Raw genomic sequence first — 24,659 nt, forward strand, 5'->3', positions numbered from 1 at the left:
TAATGTAGCTATATCTGGAGATAGAATCTCTCTTCCCTCTCTCTCTCTCTCTCTCTCTCTCTGTGTGTGTGTGTGTGTGTGTGTGTATGTGTGTGTGCAGTTACATTGTAATTTGTCTTTTTTTTTTAATAAGGGCTCACTCCCAGTTATGTGATTGCCTTGAGGTCTTAGAAAAGACTAAACTTTTGAACAGTTGAAACTATGAAGGTTACGGAGGCTGTTGAAGTTGGAATGAATACATGTTTGCACTGGGAGGCAGCCATGAGCCTATGGGGCCATGGGTGCTATGCTTCAGTATCAAGCTGAAGAGTATCCAGTTGTGAGGGTGAACTTGGGATTGTCAAATTGACTGACTTTAGGGACACCTGGGCCATTAAGAAGGCACACTTTTGGATGTATCTACGAACGAACGTGCTTCCAGAATCACTAACTGAAGAGGCGAGACCCAACCTGACCGTGGTGGCACCATCTCCTGGGACAGGGTCTTGGACTCAACAAAGAGAGGGAGGACAGAAAGCCAGCTGAGCATTCGGCAGTCCCCATTCTCTGCTTCCTGGCCAGCACCAAAGACGAGCAGCCCGCCACCTATGCCGTGCCTTTTTGTCAGCGAGGGAATGTGTTACCATGAACTATGAGCCAAAACAAAGCCTCACGATTGCTTTGCCATTTTACTGGGCCATTTTGTTAGCCACGGCCACAAGAAACACAACCAACACATACAGATTCTGTTAAAACAAAGAAACTAACAATACATGAACTATGAATTAATCCCTAGAATAAAACAAGACAGAAGGGCACATGAACCATCGCACTGGGCCCTAGGTTTTTTGTTGTTGTTGCTTTTTTTTTTTTTAAAGGAAGTAGGAGGAAATGCAATTTCTCTACAATTCTACATTGTGTCAACATAGAGGTCCTAGTATCTTTCCTATGTAAAAACAAATACAAGACCACAATCTAAATATTAGGTCCATCTATCCATCCAAACATCCTTCCTTCTAGTCACCTGCTAATCCATCCATTAATCAATTCATCTGTCTGTTCAATCATCCGTTCATGCACCTAATCACCATCCACACAGTAACTATCTGTTGATCTGTCTCTCATTCAGTCTTCACACACTTGTTAAATGTCCTCCGCATGACAGGCATTGTGCTGGCTTCGTGCCAGGCGATTGAGACGCGTTCTCTGGGAGCTAACCTACTGAGGAAGAAAATGAAACCTAAGGATGTTGAATGAGAACTGTGGCAGCTGACGTGTGGGCATCATGATGTGCGTCAGGATAGGCCTATGCTTCTCCTGTGAATTCAGTTCGTACGCTTGCCTACTAGCAGCCAGATGAGCTCACGTGCAACTAGTTAGCCTTATTTGGCTGAAACTTACACAAGACTCTTGGACAGCACCCGTTAAGCCCGTTTGATAGTGAGAGTGGGTATCACCAGTCTCTCCTTACGATATTCAGAATTAAGAGAGGAGCAGCTAGCAGATCTGGGTCAGACTGAAGGGAAGGATATGCCGGGATGGGTCACTCCCCTCTCCCTCCTCCTTCTCACACCGCTGACTCGCAGCCTTGGAGCAACTAACACTGCTCGGTATGGCTGAGTCATGCCCTCAAGTGTCTCCAGCTTTTACATGAAACCCCCAAATTCCTGCCGGGTGGTTGCTTGTGCGGAGACGGGTTTAACTCAAGGGTATCTGGGAGGAGGGTGCCCTGCAAGATCAAGGGGACTTCCAAAGAGAATAAGACCCTTGTGTGGTGGCACTCCCCAATGTGGGAGCCCTGTTGTTAATCTTTATTGTTAGTGAGGGGATCTTGTGCATTGGAATACCAACAGTGAGAAGGAGAAAATGTTTCGGCCTCATACAAAAAAGGGGCCATCCACAACAAAATCCATCTAGTTGCAGAAACAGCGGGGTAGTCTCTGCACTGTCTGGGACGCCCAATCAAGCTCAATATGGGGAGCGATAAATGGGTTCAGTGGGCTCGAACCAGTTTTTTTTTTTCTTCAAAACTACTTCCTTTTAGAGCAGCGTTTTTCAACTTTCCTACGCTGCAACCCTTGAATACAGTCTCTCACGTTGTGGTGACCCCCGACAATGAAATTATTTTCGTTGCTACTTCATAACTGTTATTTTGCTATGGTTATGAATCGTCACAATAAATATCTGTGTTTCCTGATGGTCTTACGTGACCTCTGCAAAAGAGTCATTTGACTCTCCCCCTCCTCCCATGGGGGTCATAACCCACAGGTTGAGAACCTCCGTTTTAGAGCCTAGGGCAAGTAAAGATACTACGCAGAAGAAATACACGGCGACAGCGGCTAAAATAGGATTAAGGCATGTGCCAGGCACGCAAGGGCTGAGATGATCTCTATACGTGTACTGTCAATCAAAGTGGAGGGGGAGGTGGTTAACAGAGGGTAATGAGGGGGTAAATGTGATCAAAACACGTTATGTCCATGTGCGGAAACGTCATAACAAAAACCATCATTTTTTTTAAATGAGTATATGCTGATTAGAAAAAATCAGCGTGGGTTAGGATATGAACTGGAGGCAGTGGCCTGGTGTGGGACTTGGAGGTCTCGGTCACAGGTGCTGGTGCAGCGAGGACCTGGTGGGTTGGACCCAGACGGACCTGCAGAGGTTTGCTGTGCTTGGACCTGGGAAACTGGGCTAGGAAGAGAGACTGTGGTAAACCTGAGTCCCACTTCTACTGGAGTCTGCAGGAGCAGCCACAGTGACAATAAGATCAGAGAGGGTTGGTCCAGGGTGCCAGCCACAGGGGCTATGTGCTTTGGGGACTTACTTGCCCCTGCGTCATTTCCCGGGGCGGTTCTGATTCAGACCATGGGGACGTTTATTGGGCTCTGAGCCAAAGCAGAGTCACTGCTAAACTATGACCCTAGTGCGGCCACACACATTAGTCAGAGCTGGCCTTGCTGAGAAGGCAGGGATCTGGGTACCCGCTGGGTATCTGATTCCTTAGCTGTTTCACCACAGCCCAACCAAGAGCAGGCCAACGATACAGGGGTGGCCCTGGGTTAGTCTGTCCTTGTGGGCCTTCAGCTGCTATATCCTAATCTAGGCTATTAGGATTTAATAAACACTGGGCAAGAACAAGCCTGTGACACAGGGGTGGCCCTGGGTTAGTCTGTCCCATGCAGGCATGTGGTCCTAGTGGGCTGGCCCTTTAGCTGCTACATCCTAACCTAGGCTATAAGGATTTAATAAACAATGAGCAAGGGCAGCTACACCAGGGAGAGACAGGAGACCAGGGAGAGAGGGAGGGAGGGAGGGAGGGAGGGAGGGAGGGAGGAGGTAGCGCCCTGCTGTAGTCCATGATGGCTACATTTCTTTCAGCTAGACTCTTGGGCCCTGGGGGTCCTGGACATGAAGGGCATAGAGTCAGATGACTCTAAGTCCTATTTAAAGCCCAGAGCCTCTAAATATTTGGTAATATGTGAACTCAGATTTCCTTTCCAGGCCCCCCTACAGTTAGATTATGTCTAGCTCCCCATAGAGAAAACCCAGGGAATCCTTGTTTCTTTGGGGGGGGGGGACCAGCAAATGCCCACATGCTCCATGTAGAATGAAAATCGTATTGCATTAATCAGTTTTCACAGCCATTTGGCATTGAGGAGACCAAGACATACCTCTAGGTCACAGGGTTAACCTTAAATAAATAGATAAATAAACGAATATCCCCACAAGTGTTTCCAAGTGCGGTGTTAGCTCTGACTCTGGTCTGCCTCCACATTCCCAGGCTTTGACATCACTGTCATTAATCTAGACTTCCATTACGTCACTCTGGCACCCCAATCTCTCTCACACATCGCTATAACAGTGAGGAAAACAACTTGAAGCCATTACAAAGGTAAGGAAACAAAAATGTAGTAAGATTCAGTTAGTTCTCGGGCCAGGCTGGTCTAGCATGAGAACCCAGGCAGAGCACTGGCCCCCTAGTCACCATGGGTCCTCCTGCACAGCTCTCTCGCCACATGTGAAATAGTTATTTTGGTTTTGAGCGAAAGACACCCTTGGGTGTAAGGTTAAAATGTAAACATGGATTCATATAGGGGCATGTCGTTGCGTCACAGTTGCAAAACTGTGCGGTTTCCATTACCTTAATTATAGGCATCTCTGAAATGTGCCAGCCACTTAGTTATTTGGTTGCTCCATTCACCCTAACCCTTAGAACACCCTGCAAAGGCAGAAGCTAAGAACTGTTGTCCCCTTTTCCAGATGGGGCAGGAGAAGAAGAATCCGCAGGAGGAGGCTCTGATCTGAGTTGAAAGTGATTACCTATCATCCTGTTCTTTTAGGGCACACGTGTGCCAGACAAGGTAACAGTAATAACAGGGGCTGCAGATACAGCTGAGTTGCAAATTCCTTACCTACTACGCACAGGGCCACAGGGTTCTATCCCTCCTAGCACAGACTCAGGCAGACAGACAGACAGACACAAAACTGGTTCCTTCCTCCCCAGAACACAGACAAGAAAGACACACACACACACACACACACAGACACACATACTCTCACACACATACATGCACGCACACACAGACACACACACACAGAGACACACGAAAAATGTTTTGAAACTAAAAATGTACAGGAATTACGGTACTGGAAAGAACATGTTGGCATACTGAGCGCCATAGCTTAGTCATTTCCTTCATGGAGGGAGGTTGCTTTTCAACTATTTAACTGTCTCCTGACCCATTAGATTTAATGAACAACTTAATTGCAAAATGATGACCTGTGGGAAAACTCTGTAAGTGTTGAAAGTGTAAGTTGTCTGCATTTGCTTTCTTGTTGCAAACTTCAGCCTCTGGGTGTGTGTGTGTTTTTGGTGGTGGGGGATCAAGTTTCACAAGAAGACAGCAAATAACAGCAGGCAATGCAGTGGGTGGCTTTCTAGAGATGGGCCAGGGAGGGGTCCCCTGAGGATGTCAGGAGAGCTCGGGGTGGAATCTGCTCCCAGAGCCTCTGCAGAGCCAGGGTGTCTTCCCGGGCCATACTCCTCACACACAAGAAACACAAGTTTCTTCTTTCTTTCTTTCTTTCTTCCTTCCTTCCTTTCTTTCTTCCTTTCTTCCTTCCTTCCTTCCTTCTTTTCTTTCTTCTTCTTCATTTTTTTTTTTAATAAAGCTTCCTGAACACAACTGGGTAATGCATATGTTTAACCTTAACAAGTTCTAACCAGCCCTGGAAACCATAGGGTGGACAGGGCCAAAAAGCTGGTTGCAACTTGGACACCTCATGAGTAGGGAGACTCATCAGCGGTCTCGATGGGGGGTCCTGGCCCCAAAGGCTCTGTTTTCATCTTAGCTCCTTCTTATACACTGGCTGGCTGCCTAAACAGAAGGGAAAGAGGTCCTCACTGGGTCAGGGGACCTCCTGGCAGGGCCGCCGCTGTGACCTGGCGTCCTCAGTGGTGGTGGCTAACTTCCAGTGAGCTTGCTCTCCCCCAGGGGTTGGGGGAGGCTGGAGTGCTCTGCCTGCCTACGTTGCTTTACTGGTACATGGATCCAGCTGTAGACCCACAGCTGCATTCCACAGGCTCAGGCTGCCACCCCTAGGCAGTCCCCTGAGCTCATGAGCTGGAAGAACAACGAGGAAATCAAAGAACAAAGGCTTAGCATTTGAAGGACAGCTTAGACACTTTCAAAGGCCTTTAGCTGGAAAATCTGGTGTGTGTGTGTTTACATTTGTATGCGTGTACATGTCTGTGTGCTGGGAGGGATGGAATGTGTGTGTGTTGTATGTATACATGTTTGTGTGTGTCTGTATATGTGTGTGTCCATTTCTGTGTCTGTGTGCTGGGAGGGATGGACCCCTTACACATGAGTGAGTACGTGTGTGTGTGTGTGTGTGTGTGTGTGTGTGTCTGTGCATGCATGTATCTGTGGTGGCAGGGAGGAGGGCAAAGGTTAGTTCTAGTACATCCCGAAGAGAAACATGAGATCACATGTAACTCTTTTCAGAATTTATATTAAGTAGAATGGAAATGGACAGACGAGCTTTCTTTAAAATGTTTTAACTTGGGATTTAAGTTAAGCACGGCCACTTCCCCAGGCACACACACGCGCGCACACACACGCACACACACACACACACGCGCAAACACATCACACGCGCACACACACACACATACCACCCTGACTGGAGAGGGAAGCGTTTTGCACCTTTGCCTCAGTCTGATGAATTTATAGATCAGTAGTCACACTACGTCCAGGTCTCAGTCTGCTAAACACAAGGGGACCTTGGGAGGCCTGTTCCCTGCAAAACTCACACTACCCTACCCTAGAGATGGAGGACAGGGGAGAGCACTCCCGACTTCACGAGGGGGTCTTTTCCATATGGCAAGAAGCCAACAAGGTCTCAAGATTTAGCTCAGATTTTGGGCCTCTTGTCAAGATGAGAATTACCACACGCAACCCATCCCATCCCATCCCGTCGATATTCCTATCTATGCTCTGTCACCTCTGCACACACTGTGTCCTGGTCCCCAAGATGGGCCCTTTGCCATATCTTGGGACTTTTCTCCTCCCCAGCACAAGTATGGAGAGAGGGGTGTGGTGGCATTACGAGGACTTGAGTGCAGACTGTGTGAACCATCAAAGTGGTAGGGAATAGACAGACAGCCTTGTATTGACATCACCTGTATTTTAGCTAGGCTATATGCAGCTGTGAAGTGTTTGGGGAGAGCAGCACAATGCTGACAGCCATCTTATCTATTCTTGGCCAACTCCCTGTGCTAATGCTTGTGTGTATGTGTGTGTGTGTGTGTGTATGTGTGTGTGTGTTGGGGCAGGCCAGGGGTTATGTGTTTAAACCAGACCCTTGAACAGCCTGGGCACAGGTTAGTGTCCCAGCCAGTTTCTTTCAGTTGTGGGGCTGTCACTGGGGACTTCACAAGTGCACTTGCTAGGCCAGTTCTCCACCGCTGAGCTACGTGGCCAGCCCAAGGCTGACTCTCCAGGGGACTCTCCAGCCTGTGCCCACAGTAAATATCAGAGCTATTGTACATTAGCCGTTATTCCTGAACTCACAAAGCACCACTGGCCTCGGCAAGGCAGACAACGTTGGGGGAACCTCAAAAACTCTCATCTGAAGCCTTGCCCAGGGCTCTCCCTTGGGTTTTAAATGTGGGGAAGCAAGGGTAAGCAGACCCAGCTGCCCTCCCTCGTCTCCCCCCCCCAACTGGGGGCTGATGACTTCCAGGTGTGCAAAGTTAGGCTCCACCTTGCTGGCTTCCCTTTGCTAAGGAGTCTAGGGCACTGCTCAGGCTCAGATCTGTTAGAGGCTAGAGGCAGACAGTTCCAGAATCTCCCAGGCACTATCACCTCAGCTCTCATGTGGGGAGAAGGGTAGGGGAGTTTTGAAGGGGAGCAAGGACTAGAATAGGAGTGGCCTATGTGGCTTTGAGATCCCTGGCTGCCCTGAGGACTGGGCTGGGAGACGTCATGGGGCTTACCATGCCTTTGCTCCTGGATTATGGAGTTATGCTTGCTTTATTATTTTTAATTGAATTTTTTTACTGATGTAATTTTAGATTTATATGTAGCTGTAAGAAATAATTAGGGGAAAGATCCCTTTTATGCTCTGCTTAGTTCCACCTGGTGGTAACATTGTTTGAAAACTATAGTGCAGTCAACCCTTCAGATCTCCTGGGCATTGATTCCAGAACCCACTAACCCTCTAAGGAAACTTAATTCCATGGCTGCCAAATCCCCATATGAAATATATACTGTTTGGAGAGACTTTGCACACACCTCTGAACACTATGAATCAGCTCTAGTTGACTCATAGTACCCAGGACAATGGAAATTCTGTGAAAAATGCTGAGACACTGTATTGTACAGGGAATAATACCAAAAAAAAAAAAAAAAAAAAAAGTTCTTGAATTCAGTGCAGACAGATTTTTTTCCCCAAATAATCCCCACCCATGGTTGATTAAATCTGAACCTGTGGAAGCTGCAGGGATGAGGAGTCAGCTGTATCATATCACAGCCCAGATACTGCCGTAGATATAACTCACCTGTCTTACTCAGATTTTCTGTTCTCTCCCTTTGTGTGTGTGTGTGTACACATTTTTATCATTTCATGGGTTCACAGCTCAGATATTGTTCCAAGGGAACCCATGGGAGAAAGATAGAAAGACAAGATACAGAATTCAAGAAACTATTTGCAAAGCACATAAACAACAAAGGTAGTGTCTAAAACAGAGGGAAATGGCCCAGAAGTACATAACTAAGGATGACTTGAGGGAAGGCGCTTTTATAGTCAGGCTCATCCCCAGCTTCCCCCGCCCGCCCCTGGACCACTCCTTTATCCCTCATCTCCCCATTTGCAATGCCTTGGAAGCCGATCTTTTAGGGTTGGGGCCATTTTCGCTTCAGCAAAATTCCACGGAGTTTCGGCGTGTGTCAATGGTTTGCCCCTCTTCGCTGCTGGGTGACAGTTTATGGCATACGCGTACCACAGTTGGATAAACCAGCCAGCCAGCCACCGCAGGGCACCTAGGCTGACTCCAGTTAGAGGCTGTTAACAACTGCAGCTGTCATGAACATTCCTGTGTGGGTTCACATGTGGACAGTAGTCTGCATTTCTCGGGGACAAATGTCTTGGGAGATCAGTGGAGGGAAGGGGTTAGACAGTACGCATGTGCCAGTTTTTATGAAAAACTGACAAACCCATTTTGTAAGGCGACTAATCGCTTGATATTCTCACCAGAGATGTGGGAGCAGTCAGGTTTTTGCATCCTCATCAGAATTTGATCTTTCTATTTGGATATCGGTTCCTCTCACAAGCACGTAGGCACAGCTGACTGCAGAAAGGGATGGCTGTGTGGGGTGTGTGTTTGTCTTTTGTCTGTTTTCAAACAGGATCATTTGTGTGTGTGTGTCTGTGTGTGTGTGAGTTTTCATACTATTGGGTTTTACATGCTCTTCCTAAATTGTAGCTTCTGGGCATCTGACACCTTCATACATTGCAAATATTTTCTTTTCGTCTTTGTCCCTTTTATTCCCTTCCCAGGGCTTTTGAAAAAGCCCAACTGAGCGTTCCTTTTAGGGTTCGAGCATTTGGAACGAAGTCTGGGAACTTTCTGCATAGCCATAGGTCCCATTGAGCTCATTTTACCTTTAAAATTTAACGTTCTTATATTTTATTTATTTGCCTCTTTGTTGTTAATTTTGTGAGAAGATTTTGCAAATATTACCTAGTACAATCTCAAACTCTTAGACTCAAACAGTTGGGAACCGCAGCTTCCCTACTGGCTGGGGTACAGCTTTATTCTTTGTGGGCGCTGAGACATGGTCTTTCTACATAGCGCCGGATGCCCTGGAACTTACTATATAGACCAGTTTCACCTCTAACTCATGGCTATCTGACTGTCTCTTCTCTTTGAGTACTGGGATTAAAGGCCTGCCTTACCACGACTGGTACAGCTTTATTCTTCTCCTTATATTTTAAGCTTAAGCCTCTGACCTATCTTGAGCTAATTTTAATTTAAGTTGTGAAGTTTATGTTGGACTTCATTTGTATATGGTTTTCTAACTGTTAACTCAGTTCTCAACCAGTGGTTTGAGACCCCTTGTGGTGGGAGGGTCAAACAACCCTTTCACAAGGGCTACTACCTAAGACCCTCAGAAAACACAGACATTTACATTATAATTTGTAACAGTAGCAAAATTACATTTATGAAGTAGCAATGGGAATGTTATCAGCTGGATGGTGGTGGTGCCCACCTTTAATCCCAGCACTTGGGGGGGGGCAAAGGCAGGCCGATCTCTGTGAGTTCAAGGCCAGCCTGGTCTACAGAGCCAGGACAGGCTCCAAAGCTACACAAAGAAACCCTGTCTTGAAAAAGAACAAACAAAAAACCAAAAATTGTGGCTGTGGATCACCACAACACGAGGAACTATGTTAAAGGGTCGCAGCTTTAGGAAGGTTGAGAATCAGTGTTCTTCTATTAAGTAACCTATGTATCTCTGCCATCATGTGAGGGATGGATTGTGGCTTACTGCCAGACCTGAGAACCAGGTCCCTGCAAACAGACCTCGTTGCCACAAGGTGTCCTCTGATCGCCACTGACATGGCATAGCATGCGTGCACATATAATAATAACATGTACTGATTTTAAAATGAAAAATTCGTTGATTGCGTTTGATGAGTCTGTTTCTAGATTCTCTCCCCCGGCTCTGTGTTCCTGAGCTGCCAGCAAACGATGAGACCTTGACTGTTGTAGCTACACAGAGCGCTCCGGAAGGTGGAGTGCTTCCGGGTTATTCTGCTTTGTTGGGGTTGTGTGAGCTACTTGCCATCCATGCAGCTTCTGGATAAGCTTCTATATGTCAAGAGAAAAATCTTGCTGGGATTTTTTTTTTTTTCCTTTAAAACAACCTCAGTAAGAGACACAACCGAATCATTTAAAGAGAGAAATTCAATGCTTTCTTAGCATATTCAGACTCGTGCAACTGTACAGATGATAGGTAACCCTGCATGCCAGGGGCAATGAGCATTAGAAAGGCCTGTGCAAGACTGGTCCCTGGCTGGGATCTTGGCCTGCATACTGTTCCCAGTGGCAGTTTGCGGGTAGGTGTGGCTCACCGAGTGGAGACTGTACAAATAATAGGGCTTATGCAGAACTCCTGTGCTCTTTTGGGGGTAGTTTTGGGTGTTCTTTCTATTATGTAGACATGTGCTGTATCATCAGGTCCAGACAAAAACTTTAAATATCAAGTCTCTATTGTGCTTCGTCAAAAGAAAAAAAATTCACTCACACGCCATATGGCTACATTTTTGTAGCTGAGGAGTGGGCTCTGCAGGACTGAGCATGGAGAAAGATGGCATAGCACAACCTCATAGATGTCCCCTCCTCTCTTGCTGCGTGTGTGTGTGTGCGCACACACACGTGTGCACGCACACACACGTGTGCACATGCATGTACATGTGTGGAGACCACGCTGTCCTGGAACTCACAGAGATCAGCCTGCCTCTGCCTCCTGAGTGCTGGGACTAAAGGCGTGCGCCACCACCGTCGGGCTTCATCTTTAAAAAATTTTAACTTGTCTCTGCCATCAAATTTGAAGTCTGTTTCCCGCAGGCAGTGTTGTTCTTCTGAGTAATTTTTCTTTGTTTTAAATCCACTCTACCTTCCATCGGTACTTGCAGGTAATGTACAATTAAGGTAACTGTCGGTATGCCGGCCCTTAGCTTTCCCTTTGTGTGACTTATTTCTATTTGCTTCCTTGGGCCAAGTTCCTGCCTTTCGGAGTTACTTAAAGCGCAGGATTGCATTTTGCTTCAGTGACAGCGTTCTGGGTGCACATCAGTACTACTGTCATGGCAGCTGTCTGTCTGTCTGTCAATCACAGGGTTTATATCTGTGCCCGGTGTTCCTGAGCTCCACCATTTCAGATGAAGTGTGGAAATCTCTTTCCGCTTAGGCTCCCTTCCTTTCCTTCCCTGCTGTAATGTATCATCGTGCGGAGTGCATGTCTTTGCTAACGTGATGAAATATGACATATAAGAATCAAGAAGGCCGGGAATTGGTGGCGCACGCCTTTAGTCCCAGCACTCGGGAGGCAGAGGCAGGCGGATCTCTGTGAGTTGGAGTCCAGCCTGGTCTACAGAGAGAGTTCCAGGACAGGCTCCAAAGCTACACAGAGAAACCCTGTCTCAAAAACAGAGCAAAACAAAACAAAAAACAAACAAGAAACCCAGAAGAAGAAGGAGGAGGAGAAGGAGGAGGAGGAGGCAGACTATCGTTCCCTTCTGCGTCTCCACTCTGTTCTTCTTTCTGACGTCCCCGGTGTTCCTTCTGTTCTGTCTCCCTCGCTCTTTGGAGGATTTCTCTCAGTTCTTCAGGACTGAGCTGGCTAGTGGCAAGTCATTCCCCCCATCTTTATTTTCCCTTCACTCTTTAAGGGTACTTTTGTAAAGTTTTGTTTAAACACACGCGCGTGTGCGTGCCCCCATGCACACACACACACACACACACACACACACACACACACACACACGGCACACTCTCAGCATGCACACGAGTCAGCAAGGCGGGCAGAGATACCAGGTTCTCTAGAGCTGGAGGTACAGGCAGCTGTGAGCCTCCCGGTGTGGAGGCTGAGTCAGACTTGAATCCTCTGCAAGGACAGCAACACCTGTTGGCCACTGAGCCATCTCTCCAGCCCCCGGAGGACAACTGTGCTGCACACAGAAGCTGAATGAGTCTCGTCCAGCTCTCGAGAGCCATGGGGTCACCTCCTGGCTATGGTAAGAAAGGGGTTACTGGGAGCTGTTGCGGGTCACGTGACACCGTCTTGACAAGTTTCCGGATTTTTACCCCTTCCTTCCTGCCTCCCTTTCATTGTTTGTTGTGGTTGGAAAGAGGTATCTCAGGCTCCTGGGGAAAGGCCAGCACCACCTGGATAGTTCCTTTTTTGACAAGAATCCCTCATAACTCCCAAGAATGAGAGAGAACCTCGAAATCTTGGACTCTCGCTGGGTTGAGTTTTGGGAGCACCGCCTCTTGACCTAAGGATGATGGAGGAAGGAGATGTCCCGCTCCTGCGCTGGGCACACAGCCCTGGGGTCCCAAATCAACTCTTCTTCCCACTCCACATTCCCTTCGGTTGCTCCTGTCTCCAGGGTTTAAAGTTGTGCTCAGAGAGCAGGGTCGGGGGGGAAACAGGTCTCTATCTGCCTGCTGCCCTGGCTGCAAGTCCAAACAGCACATTTAAAGGCACGTTTAAATGTACTCTGCACAGTTGGGTAATTAAGCGTTCTGCTAATGAGCAGCTTCGGTCTATGAGGTAGACACAGTTTGCTTCCTGCGAGCGTTTGAGGTGGATTCTGTAGGTGATAAGAGGATGCAGATTCCAAGACGTTGCGCTGCCTCGCCTCTGTCCCGATCCAACTAAACATCTGTTGACACTGGGTGGACAGCGTGCAAAAGAAGCTCTAGGTGCTGTGAAGGAGGGTAGGCAGCTGGGGTCTGTGGGAGCAGAAAGAGGCCTGGAGGAGGACAGGGCATTCTAGCACTCTCTGTAGCAGGGCAGAGGCCAGTGACCCGATGGCATCAGCAGCGGTCCCAAAGTTCTGGCTGTGACAGCCCCTGAACCCCATCCAGGGGTGACCGACCCATCAGCTGACTCAGCACCCATCCACATTTGGACCATCTGCAGGGTCTGGGAGAGCTAGCATAGCCCAGGCCCACCTCCCTACTCAGCAGGGCGTAAAGGGAACCGGCCCCTCAGGAGCTAGGTTACGGGAGAGGGGGACACTGCCAGGGATTGGTAGGCGTGTGAGGATGAAGCGTATGGTAGCATGCCAGTAGGGGGATGGGAGGGAGTCCCTGAGGGAATGTGTGCTCTTGAGACTGGTGCCCATGGAGGGATGACAAAGCCTTCCTCTGATCCAAGTGTAGGTGTTGACAGCGTGCACAGAAACGTCCACCAACACACACACACACACACACACCCTGCCCAGATGCGTACAGCCTAAAGACTGCTCACCCACGGAGACTGCCCCTGCCAAGAGCTTTAGAGACAACCACTTCACGGGCCAGATTTCAAAGTTCATTGTTGGTCACACGGTACACAGATAGGTCATGTTGCCCTGTCCTTATTTCTGTCCATGGGTAACCCTTCTCTCTCAAAGTGATGATTAAAAAAAAAAAAAAAACCATTGCCATCCCCCACCCTACCCCACCCTCATCATCCCGTTATGGCCTCCTGTCGGGACGTCCGTTCCCCTTCCCATGGGGACTATGTGCATTTCTGACACTTACGTTACCCTTGCATCACACTGAACATGCATGTTAGCATGTCTATTAAGCGAGCAAAGGGAATAGGCCATGTCGCGATCAAATGCGACGTCTTAACTTAGTGCCTCGCAGTCACTCTCCGTAGAGGGCCCCTCATACAAACTTTTTCTTGTGCGAACTAGAGGACTCTGTGAGTGAATGGGACACGGGTGATGATGAGGAGGATGTCGCCCGTGCCACGGGTGAAAAAGAAATTGCCCTTGGTTTCCGGGACACACAATCACCTATTTGTGCCAAGTGAAGGCCCGGGAGGCAGCTGCTGAGTGGAGCAAAGATGCTGGCTGTGTAGAGAGTCTGTGAGCGGTGTGGACAGGAGGGAGAGGGGGGGAGGAGGCTTCCCTGGAGCTGGCGCTGTTGAGGAGGGTCCTCCTGATGTCATCAGGGGTGTCAACAGGAATGACAGATTCAAGAAGAGCCCAGCAGAGTGGGACTGTGGGAGGCCGGGACGGTAAAAACCAAACGGAGCCGTGCACACCCTGGTCACAAGAAGGTGACTATGGCTGATATTATGGAGAAAGAACCCTGACGTATTATCAGGAAGGGAGCCCGGATTGGAAGGCTGCCAGCCCTGCCTAGTGGGTGGTCTCTGCCTCAGTTGCTTCTGGGAAGGGAAGAGGAAGGCGAATTAGGAAGCTTGGTCTAGTGGTTGCGTTTGGAGTAGCGGGAGGCTGAGTAGAGAGGGTGGCCCTGTGAGGCTGATGGGAATCCAGCTGTCTGTCCCTCAGCATCCACACCTTCCTTCAACGCTCAAGTCCCTTATATAAAATGAGAGTCCGCAAAGAACCTAAGTGAGTCCGTATATCTGCTTTAAGCCACCTCTCGATTACACAATAACGAAAATAATGCGATGTGCCGTGCAGGTAACACTTATGCTGTATTATTTAGGATACGGTCATAAGACAAGATGTCTGGGCGTGCGAAGATCACAGGCCTAACTGCCCAGCACGCGGTGTAGGCCTGGTTCAATCTGAGCACGGTGAACCTTCAGCGTGGTTCAATCCGTACACACTGAATCTACCGTTCCTGTTGACATATCTACTGCCTGTGTCCAATCTGTACATATGGAACCTTAGCACAACTGCTCTTCGAGTGGGATGACAAGGGCTCACTCGGAATATCAGTATCCCAAAACGGGAAGAACAAACGAGGGTTTATAGCCCAACAACGGAGTCAGTGGTGGTTTAGGGTGACTGTGAGATCATAAATGCAGACGCAATTTTCAGGGAGGTTCTAAGTTGAAGTTTCCATACCCTGAGTGTGAGGCTGTCATGGGTCATCCCAAGGGGAATGTTGGGGAAACAGCCGGAGAGGGTTTCCTAGGGAGTGGGCAGGCAGAGGATGATGGGCGATAATGAGGTAGAGCACCACCCTCGTGGAGGGAAGGGATGGTGGAAGGTCAAAGGTAAGAGGGGGCTGGGGCTGACCTGAGAAAGCCTGTACTTACTGGGAAGGGAGGGATTTAAAGGGCGGTACTGGCTGGGGAAGGGGACACACGGCATCCTGAGGACCACCAATCAGTCAGGTACAACTAAAAGCTGGGGAGGTTTTCATAGAAACCAGCGCGAGAGAGCCGGCCCCAGGGGTCACAAGCGTGAGAAGCCTAGACCTGACCTACACCAGCTACAGCACACGGGAGAGCTGACCATGCCTCCCACTCCATATGCCCCCTACAGCAGTCTGGAAAGAGGGCCCTGCACCTTGCCTGGACAAAACAGTAGAGCTTGGCCTGGCAATAAGAGTGAGGGGAAGTAGGATCTGAGGGCCGGAGAGCGGGAGAACGGGCCGGGCTTGTTGCTGCACAGGGTGAGCTAGCCCAGGCAGTCCTGGAGAGCTCACCTGGGTAGTGACAGCCAGGGAGAGCTAACGAGCTGACCCAGCCACCGCCCAGGCCCAGAACCAGGGCTGCCAGTTGGCTCACTCCAACATCCACCAAAGCTGTGAACTGTTGGAGCATGTGAAGGGGGCGAGTCTACAGATCCAAAACAGCAGGATCTCCACAACACAGGATAACAGGACAGCCAAGAGGGGCCCCAGTGAGAGCCCATTATCCGTAGCATGGCGGAAGCCAGAGCTCTCAAGCCAGACCAGTGACTCGGGCCAATGAATATTTGCAAGTAAGGATGAACAAACTAAAGGGTAAACGGTGTGTCTCAACGGGCCGCTCAGCTTCCATGACAAGATTCCTGTTGTTTCGTTTTTGTTTGGTTTGGTTTTTCTACTAAATTTGGTTTTGTTTGGTGATGGTGGGGGGAGGGGGGAGGTTGAAAGGGCAGAGGGCAGATTTGAGGGGACGGGAGATAAGTAGGAAGAGAATGCACGGTGTGAAATCCACAGAGAGCCCATCAAAAGTAAATAAATAAGTACATAAAAAAGAAAAAGGAACCGGGTTTGTGTCCCATGACCGAGGTACCCGAGGACAGACACTAACCTGTGACAGCTTTTTTTACCCAGGAGGTAGCAGTAATGGGAGTAGAAGAAAGAACTTTTCTTGATATAGATTCCATCATAATGGTACCTGGAAAACAGAGGGAACTCGCTGAGGTATGTGCAAGCACATGGTTTGTGTGCACAGTTCCTCTCAGTGAGGACAGCAGGCAGGTTAGGTGTACCCACCGCATCTCTGGCCACTGACCGCATGCATCTCTGACCTCTGCATCTCTGACCTCTGCATCTCTGACCTCTGCATCTCTCTCTGACCTCTGCATCTCTGACCTCTGCATCTCTCTCTGACCTTTGCATCTCTGACCTCTGCATCTCTCTCTGACCTCTGCATCTCTCTCTGACCTCTGCATCTCTGACCTCTGCATCTCTGACCTCTGCATCTCTCTCTGACCTCTGCATCTCTGACCTCTGCATCTCTCTCTGACCTCTGCATCTCTCTCTGACCTCTGCATCTCTGACCTCTGCATCTCTCTCTGACCTCTGCATCTCTCTCTGACCTCTGCATCTCTGACCCATCGTAAGCCACAGCCTGTCTGTTATTAGAGACACTTCAACAGCCCTAGCAAAGGGCTGTAGGGTGCTCAGTCTGCTTTCTCAAACGTTTTAGAGACATTTACAGAGATGTCCTGGAGCAGGTCTTCTGCCCCACCGCCCTGCCCGCCTTTCCGAGGACTCAGCCTGCAGAAAGGAAGCCACGCTCCTTCCTCAGGGCCCCCCCATCCCCTCTGAGGAGTCTGCAAAAACCGACAGCAGTGCGCCCAGGCTCACAATAGAACCAGCCGGCTCCAACTTAATTACTGCCAAGGCTAGATCTGGCAAGCTCTGCACTGTCTCCAGTTTCTCCGTGGGCAGCCAGTCCTTCCTCTAAACCGGCTTCTGTCCCTGCTCACCGATGTCCTGTCTCGATTTAAAGCAAACAACAAATGACAATGATAATTGCCTGGCAATTATGATAAGGACGCATTTGATGGCACTGGAATTTCCTGAGAAAAACTGTCACCTTAGGCCGCAGCCTCCTGAATACAACGGATAGACTAATGGACCAAACTCTTAGACATTTCAGTTCAAGGAGTAATTAAAACAATTGGCATTATCTTATGCGCGTAACTACTTAAACGTTTTAATAAGTGGGCACATTCCTAAGCATCGAAAGTATTTAAAGCAATCTTCATATTTTAGTGAGATTCCGAAGCAAATGAGTGTAGTGCTACCTGGGTAAGTCCCCACACAGGGATCCAGTCCCAACCACGGCACCATCTGGTAAGAGATGGCGCATACAGCTCACTCTGTCACACTTTCTGTCATTTATTGTGATTGGCCCACACTTTCCGTTTTCACCACCTAACACAAAGCAGCCATTACAACTCTACCTGGCACTTCCTCGCGTGCCCAGCCTCCGGGTGCCCAGGTCAGGAAAAACCAAGCGCACGAGCTGCGGGAACAAGCAGATTGGAAGATGCAATTTGAAAACCGAAGACAGACTCTTTTTCATCTATACTTACCAAAGAGTTATTAAAAAAAATGTACTATAACGGATTACATATCCGGTAAGTAAAATACATCACAGAGCAAAAAGTGTCATTTTAAATAAACCTCGGTGTCCAGGCTGGGGTCCTGGCTTAGATCCCCAGCGCCAAGCCTGTGGGTCGTGACCCTCTCTGGGGGTTGAACAACCCATCCACGAGGGTCATCTAAGACCATCAGGAAGCACAGATGTTGACATGAAGACCCATGACGGTAGCAAAATCACAGTTTCCAAGTAGCAACAAAATAATTTTACGGCTGGGTGGGGAGGGGGATTAATCACTGGGCAGGTTGAGAACCACTGCTGTAGAACAGTGTTTGTAGATGAGACCTCTGGCATCTGTGTGCAGTCTTGCCTTCTGCTGTCCTGGTCATTAACGCCACTGACTGGAGTCATGAACGTTCTCTAGAAACTGGCCCGTCCACGCGTGGGCTGCTCCCAGTGCTTTGCTACTCTCCCCTTTTCCAGGCATCATAGAGATTCTGTGGCTCACCCCCGCCCCTCGCTTGCAACGCTTTTTAGGAGTGAAACGGCACTCAGTTGAAATAACGGCCACTTGGATTCAAATTCCCATCTCTGGGCTGAGCTGCCTTGATGCCCCTCCCCCCCCATGTCCAGAGATGCTCAGGTTCCAGCCATCAACAGGAATCTGTCATCGTTGCCTTAGCAAGGGGGCTAACCACAGGCGCAGTATCTGGGCTCACGCGTGCTAGAAGGAGAAATCTCGCATGTGCGGACGCTTTGGAAGCCAGGACAGGGAAAGCCACATCACTGCCAAACGATGTCTCTGCCCGGCCAGGCTCCTGCTTTGCTTCCTACCGCCTGTCCCCCTTTGCGTTACCTTCCACTTGGGGGAGATGAGAAAGGGTTTCCTCTCATCCGGATTATCATCCATCCCTGTCTGTCTGCCCATTATGGATCTATCTGTTCACCTCCTGTGCGCCCGCCCATCCATCGTCAGACTATCCTTGCAGTATGTATACAACAGGATGGGGCAAAGGGGGATTGGAGGGTGGACTGTACAGCCTAGGGGCTTGTGTCTGTGGGCGTTTTGTTATAGAGTGGCTATTCACTTATTAAACTATTTAAAAAAGAATCCTGAGCTGATTCATACACAGTGAGATACAGACGGGGAAACCCAAGGACTTCTCACTAGGGGAGTTCCCTCTCTGCTGTGAGGGCTGTGTGAGAGGGCTCGTCCAGTCACTCCAAGTGTCCCCGAGGAGGACAACCCAGAACTGGTGTGGGTAGGACAAGAAGGGCTTTCGGGCCCTAGGTCCTGTGAGTACCACCCACCATCTGCTCAGGCCAAGAACGGCTAAGAACTTTCTGTGGCCAGAAGTCGGCCATGTGTGAGGAAGCTGGAGCCGGGGAGAACACAAACTTTTCCTGTTTGGTAGAAGAACATGAAGAAAGCAGGCAGACGCCAGTAGGCTCCGCCAGAAAACTTAGCTACCAAGCCAAGGGACACGTAACGAAATGTGCCCAGGGCAGGAACTGAAGAACCTATCACCAAAGGGTCCGGCTGGGGCTGGAGCTATGGCTCAGCGGCTAAGAGCACTGGCGGCTCTTCCAGAGGACCCTGGTTCAATTCCCAGCACCCACACGGCAGCTCACAACCATCTGTAACTCTAGTTCCAGGGGATCCCATACCCTTACACAGTCATATACGCAGGTAAGAACATCAATGCACATAAAGTAAAAATAAATAAATCATTTTAAATAAAAGGGTCCAGCTGGCTCTTAAGAGAACCTCTTTTGTCCTTCCTCTCTTCTACCTCCCAGAAAGGCTCAACCAACCCCTGCCAGCAGGATAAGGTGGAGGCCAGCAGGATGAGGTGGACAGGCGGAAAGCAAGCCCCCACACCCGGGTCTTTGTGGCATGCACGGAACCGGGGAATGGGGAGACCATGCCATCTGGAAGCTGCCTTGGACTCTGGGTACCATACGAGGCTGGGCATTCCAAGCATCCAGCTGCTGTGGACTTGGGTGACAAGAGAACTCTGCCTCACCCAGGGGTCCTAGGGAGTTCACCGGCTCATCGGGGCAGAGGGAAGAGGGAGACCACGAGGTACACAGACAGGGACATGAGAACGAGCTCCCAGCTCCCGACGCTCACGCAAGCGTGCGTGCAAGTGTGCAAACGGACCATGCGCGTGGCTGTACCTTCGACAGTGAGGCTACAGCCCGCATTTATTTTCTCTTCTTAACACTTTTCCATTTCCCCGTTGCTCACAGGGGAGACGCAGTCCCTTTTCCAACCAGAAAAAACATCCGTCAGTGTTATTTTAGCAGAGGAAGTCGGCCTCCAGAAACTCCCCAACGCATGGAAGATATCACTTGCAGCCAGAGTGCTCATCATACAGTGCATGCCTGTCCCCATCATCTGTGCAGGAACTCCTCGGGAATGGACTCAGTTCCCGGGGGAGGAGGGAGGAAGGGAGAATTGGATATTCTGTTGTTTCTCTTGTAAACATGCTTTGTGGTCATATCCCCTTCCCTGCCCTTCCCTTCTCCATTTAGCCACAGCTTTGGCACACAGGACACATTCCCAACAATCAGTCCCATTCCGCCGGCCTGTTCTCCAGGCAACTTGCCAACCAAGCTCCATGTTAGAACCTTGGCATCTTGGGGGGAGTGAATTCTAAGGGAAATATCAAGACAAAGAATTCAAAATAAATGCGGAGGTCAGACTGGAGTCTCGTTTCTTTCCTCTGGAACGCTCTGTAGAGTAACAACCCACGGCAAGCTCTTTTCTCTGTTTGGTGCAGAGACTGGACGCCGAGGGGCTCCACACGCTAAGAGAGAGCTCTACCACTGAGCTATATTCCCGACCCCGGATCTTACAAGGAGGTGGGAGAGAATTTTCTTCTAGAACGGAACAACCTCTAAGGACACCACTCAGAGAGATGGGAAGCCGCCTCTGCAATCTTAGCCAGGGAAAGATGGTGCCCTGCTGACGTCACCCACTTCCCCTCTGAGAAGGTTGGCAAGTGGGCGGATCAGAGAAGGCGGGCTATGCTGGGCTACCCAGGTCTCTATAGGACCGTTGAAGATGTTTCCTAAAATTCTGAGTGATGAAATCGCAAACATTTGGGCTGTGTGATAGCAAGGTGGGAATCCCCAGCGGGCTGGAGAAACTTTCTGAGTCACCTCGTACGATGTTGTGATAAAGGGACCCTGAAGGTAGTTTCCCTTTTTGGTTGTGACCTGTTACACAGAGAATTTACGGCTTATCAAGCTGTCTTGGGAGACCTAGTTTCATTTGAACTTACTTGAAAAAAAAAAATATATATATATATATATATATATATATATATATATATATATTGTTGGTGACATATTTAAAGTGAAACTAAGGGAATGGCAAGAAGAATAAAAGCCTCCAAAGGTAAAAAGAAAACACCCCTGTGTCTGAGGACACTATAGAGGCTCTGGGTGGCATCTCTGAGGCCACTTTCAGGGGTGGGGATATCCATAAGCTGAAGTCACAATGAAATGGGTGGGCAGGAAGGTGGCCCTTTTTGCAACCAAGAGTAGTCATGATCAAGCCATGGCGTTGGTAGGTACAGTGGTGAGCATAGCTTTCTTCCAAGACATGGCGGTCAGAGCAGTGGCTTCCTATATTCAAGCAGCTGTCACGCCAGAAGATTCTACCACATATCACAGCGCAGAAAGGTCATCGGAGACTGGAAGCTTCAGCTGTGAAGACTGAGTGGGGAGAGTAGATCTAAATATGATCCACTATTTGGGAAAACACACCAGCATCCCCAGCATTACTAGTTAAGGTAAGGACGCTACCAACAGCTTGGTCCTCATGACCACACACCTCGTGGCTCTCGTCATCACTCTTCAGGTGCATTCCCAAGAGGAGATCCTCGCGTGCATGCACACCTGAACACAGGTACGTGCTTGGCTATGGCAGTGACATCAGGGAACAGTCTTAGTGTCCACCCTCGGTGGAGGATTGCACAAAGCACAGGGTCACAAAAAAGATCAAATGAGCTCTCCATGTAATATAGCGACGGAAAGCTCACCAAATGGCTAGAGGCCAGTAAGCCCCCAGGACCCATCTGTCTCTGCTCCCTCCGTGCTGGGGTTACACACATGCACCACCTGATCCAGCTTTCTGCACGGATGCTGGGATTGGAACTCAGGTCCTCATGCTTGCTCAGCAAGCGCCTTTCCGTCCGAGCCATCTCCCAGGTGGATCGAGTTCGTCTTTATCAGGCTCCTCTGGATTTCTTACCCAGACAAGATGTTGATGACAACGATTAACCTTTAAAGCCAGTAGGCTGTACATTTACCAGCGATCGAAGGACACCCTGAACAATTCCAATTGTGTGTACATAGAGACCCTTGCAAAGAATGGGGGAAACAGAACTGGCAGCTCTGTGACCCACATGAGCAGGCTCCTTGTCACCCTGGTCATCTAAGATCAACCTGGACGTGAGGAACAGGTTGTGGACCGTGCCAAGCCCCGTGGCGACGGGGTAAGTGTTTTTCATCCGCCAGTGTTCTGCTGTCCGAACCACAAATCCTGGCATGGGCTGTGTATGTCCAGAGGAATAGCACACGTCCCTCCCCTTGGCAGAAATGTGCTATCCCTCGCTGAGCATCAAGTCTTAGCCCAGGGACGGCTCACTGTTCTCATATCAAGTTCACAGGCAAGGTAAGGTGCTTAGAAGGCTCCTCTTGTGCTGAGTTGGCTGCCGGCGTCTGCAAGCTCAAAGATTTTGGTGGAAATCAACAAGTGGAGAGAACTCCGCACCTGCTTCCGGGGGCCACATCTGCTAGCCATGCATTATGGCCAGCTGTGGGACCCTCGGCTTTAATTACTCCAGGTTCATTTTGCTAGCAAGGAAACAGCACTAAGGACCCCTGCCTAGGCCTGGTAGCCTGAACAACTGGAATGCAGCGAGGCCTGGACTTGCTCTCTGTCAACCTCACTGTTGTATTCCTAGCACCTGAAGCAGGGTCTGCCCATTAAGTAGTTGCTCGTGAGAGTTGTTGAGCGGAGAGGGTCTCGGGCTGTCATTCTGTTGCGTATAAGTATTCTCAGGTGAAGTTCCTAGACATGAGCACCAACTTCCAAAGTCAGTGAGTTCTCTAAACCCACCTGAAGTTCAGGAAGCATCAACTGTTGGGTACCAGCATGACTCAGAACTGTGCTCTGAGAGCTTTCGCACTTGTACTCAGGAGGAAGTACTGAGCAAACCAAGCCCTTTGGAAGATGCTGGGGTTACCATGGAAAGAGTACCTCAACCTTCCCCTAAACCATGGTAACGTGTAGAGATGGAAAGAGGATTTTCAGCACAAACGGAGGCTACTGACTGGTGGTCCCCAAGAGCAAAACCAACCAGATCTACTGAGACCCCGCTGAACCCAAGTGCAAGTCAGACTTTCCTCAGAGGCAGCCAGTGGTGGCCTACAAATATGGGGTCTCATAAGGCTTTACCATCAGCAACGCCACGCCCATCTCAGTCTACGTTTGAACAATGACATAACCTAACAACATTTCTCAAAATGTATCTTCACACTTACGCCACCCTGGCCGGGGCTGTAACTTACAAAACAAAGCACCTCAGTGAATACAGCTCTATCAACCTCCCCCCTCCCCACACACACACAGACACACACTTACCTTTCCAAATGTTGCTGGGTTAACCTGGTTCTGAGCACTTTGCCCACAGGTCTCCACATAAATCTCATACATGAGACATCGAGGCACACTGAATCCTTCACAGACGCAGAAATTGTCGACCAGCCTGCAGAGAGAGAGAGAGAGAGAGAGAGAGAGAGAGAGAGAGAGAGGGAAAATCAGCAGCTGTTTTTCTGAAGTAGAACCTTTTCTGACAGAACCAATGACTTACACGACCTCTGTCTAGATTGTCAAATGGAGTAGAAGCTCCCTGGCAGCATAGGACAAAAAATCTCTTTTGTCCTTAGGCCAGTGTTAGGAATACAGACTATGGGTTTTCAATCGTCTGCACTGTAAGGCTTGGGGTTTTGTTGAAGGGGAAGTTGCATGATAAAAAGAAGTAGATACTCTTTGATGACTCTTTACAGATGCTGTAGCCAAGATTGATGTAATTACAGGACAGACACTTATTTACCTGGTAAAGCAAAATAATACCACAGTGTACACTAAAGGAGTCTAGGCAGGTGGGAGGGTGTGGGCATTAATTGGTTCCAGAGGCGACCCGCTAACAGCCTGTCCACTGTGTTATAGTGCTAGGTGGTTGCTGGGACATTTAGTCACGGGAGAGGTGACTTTGAAGGGAATATTGGGACCTGGGGTCACCCCCACTCTGATTTACGGCTGCCATTAGCAGCATTATTCCCCTAGCCACTGTCTGTGAGGCCCTGTCCTGCCACAGACACACAGGCACACACAGACACACAGACACACACACACACACACACACACACACACACACACACACACACACACACACACACACACACACGTTGACTCTGGACTGAAACCTCTGGAGAACCCATTAGTCAGAGTAAGCCATTTTCTCTATTAACTTGATTTTTTTTTTTTTTTCTTCAGGGACTGCCATTTTTATCTCTCTCATCACAATGCCAAACAGAAGCAAGAAAGATACAAGCATTGTAGGTGTTAGCAGACTCCCTCCAGGCAGGAAGTACAGCCCCCAGGAGTAACTGCTAAGCCTGACCTCGATTACATGTGCTCTGGGGAAATGATGTGAGGCAAACAAAACAAAGCAAAACAAACCTACCACAGGTGACACTGGGTAAGGGTCTCCAGTGTGCCACCAAAATGTCCCGTGTTCTACCTGAGGTTGGATGCCGAGACCCAATGCAGCCAGGCCCTGAGGGCCTGCAGTC

General features: G+C 49.2%; 1 protein-coding gene across 1 annotated transcript in view; it reads right to left on the bottom strand.

Annotated features, from left to right (window-relative positions):
* Rfx8 (regulatory factor X8) overlaps positions 1 to 24,659 on the bottom strand; it is a 50,197-nt gene that overhangs the window by 23,879 nt on the left and 1,659 nt on the right. The window contains exons 2-4 of the mRNA XM_051204529.1: positions 23,446 to 23,569; positions 17,647 to 17,708; positions 16,263 to 16,349 (exon numbers count right to left, since the gene is read on the bottom strand). Of these exons, the coding sequence (XP_051060486.1) occupies positions 16,263 to 16,349; positions 17,647 to 17,708; positions 23,446 to 23,569 (273 nt within the window). The remainder of the gene's footprint in view (positions 1 to 16,262; positions 16,350 to 17,646; positions 17,709 to 23,445; positions 23,570 to 24,659) is intronic.

This window comes from Phodopus roborovskii, unplaced genomic scaffold, assembly GCF_943737965.1.
Source record: "Phodopus roborovskii unplaced genomic scaffold, PHOROB, whole genome shotgun sequence".
In the NCBI taxonomy this organism is placed as follows: Eukaryota; Metazoa; Chordata; class Mammalia; order Rodentia; family Cricetidae; genus Phodopus; species Phodopus roborovskii.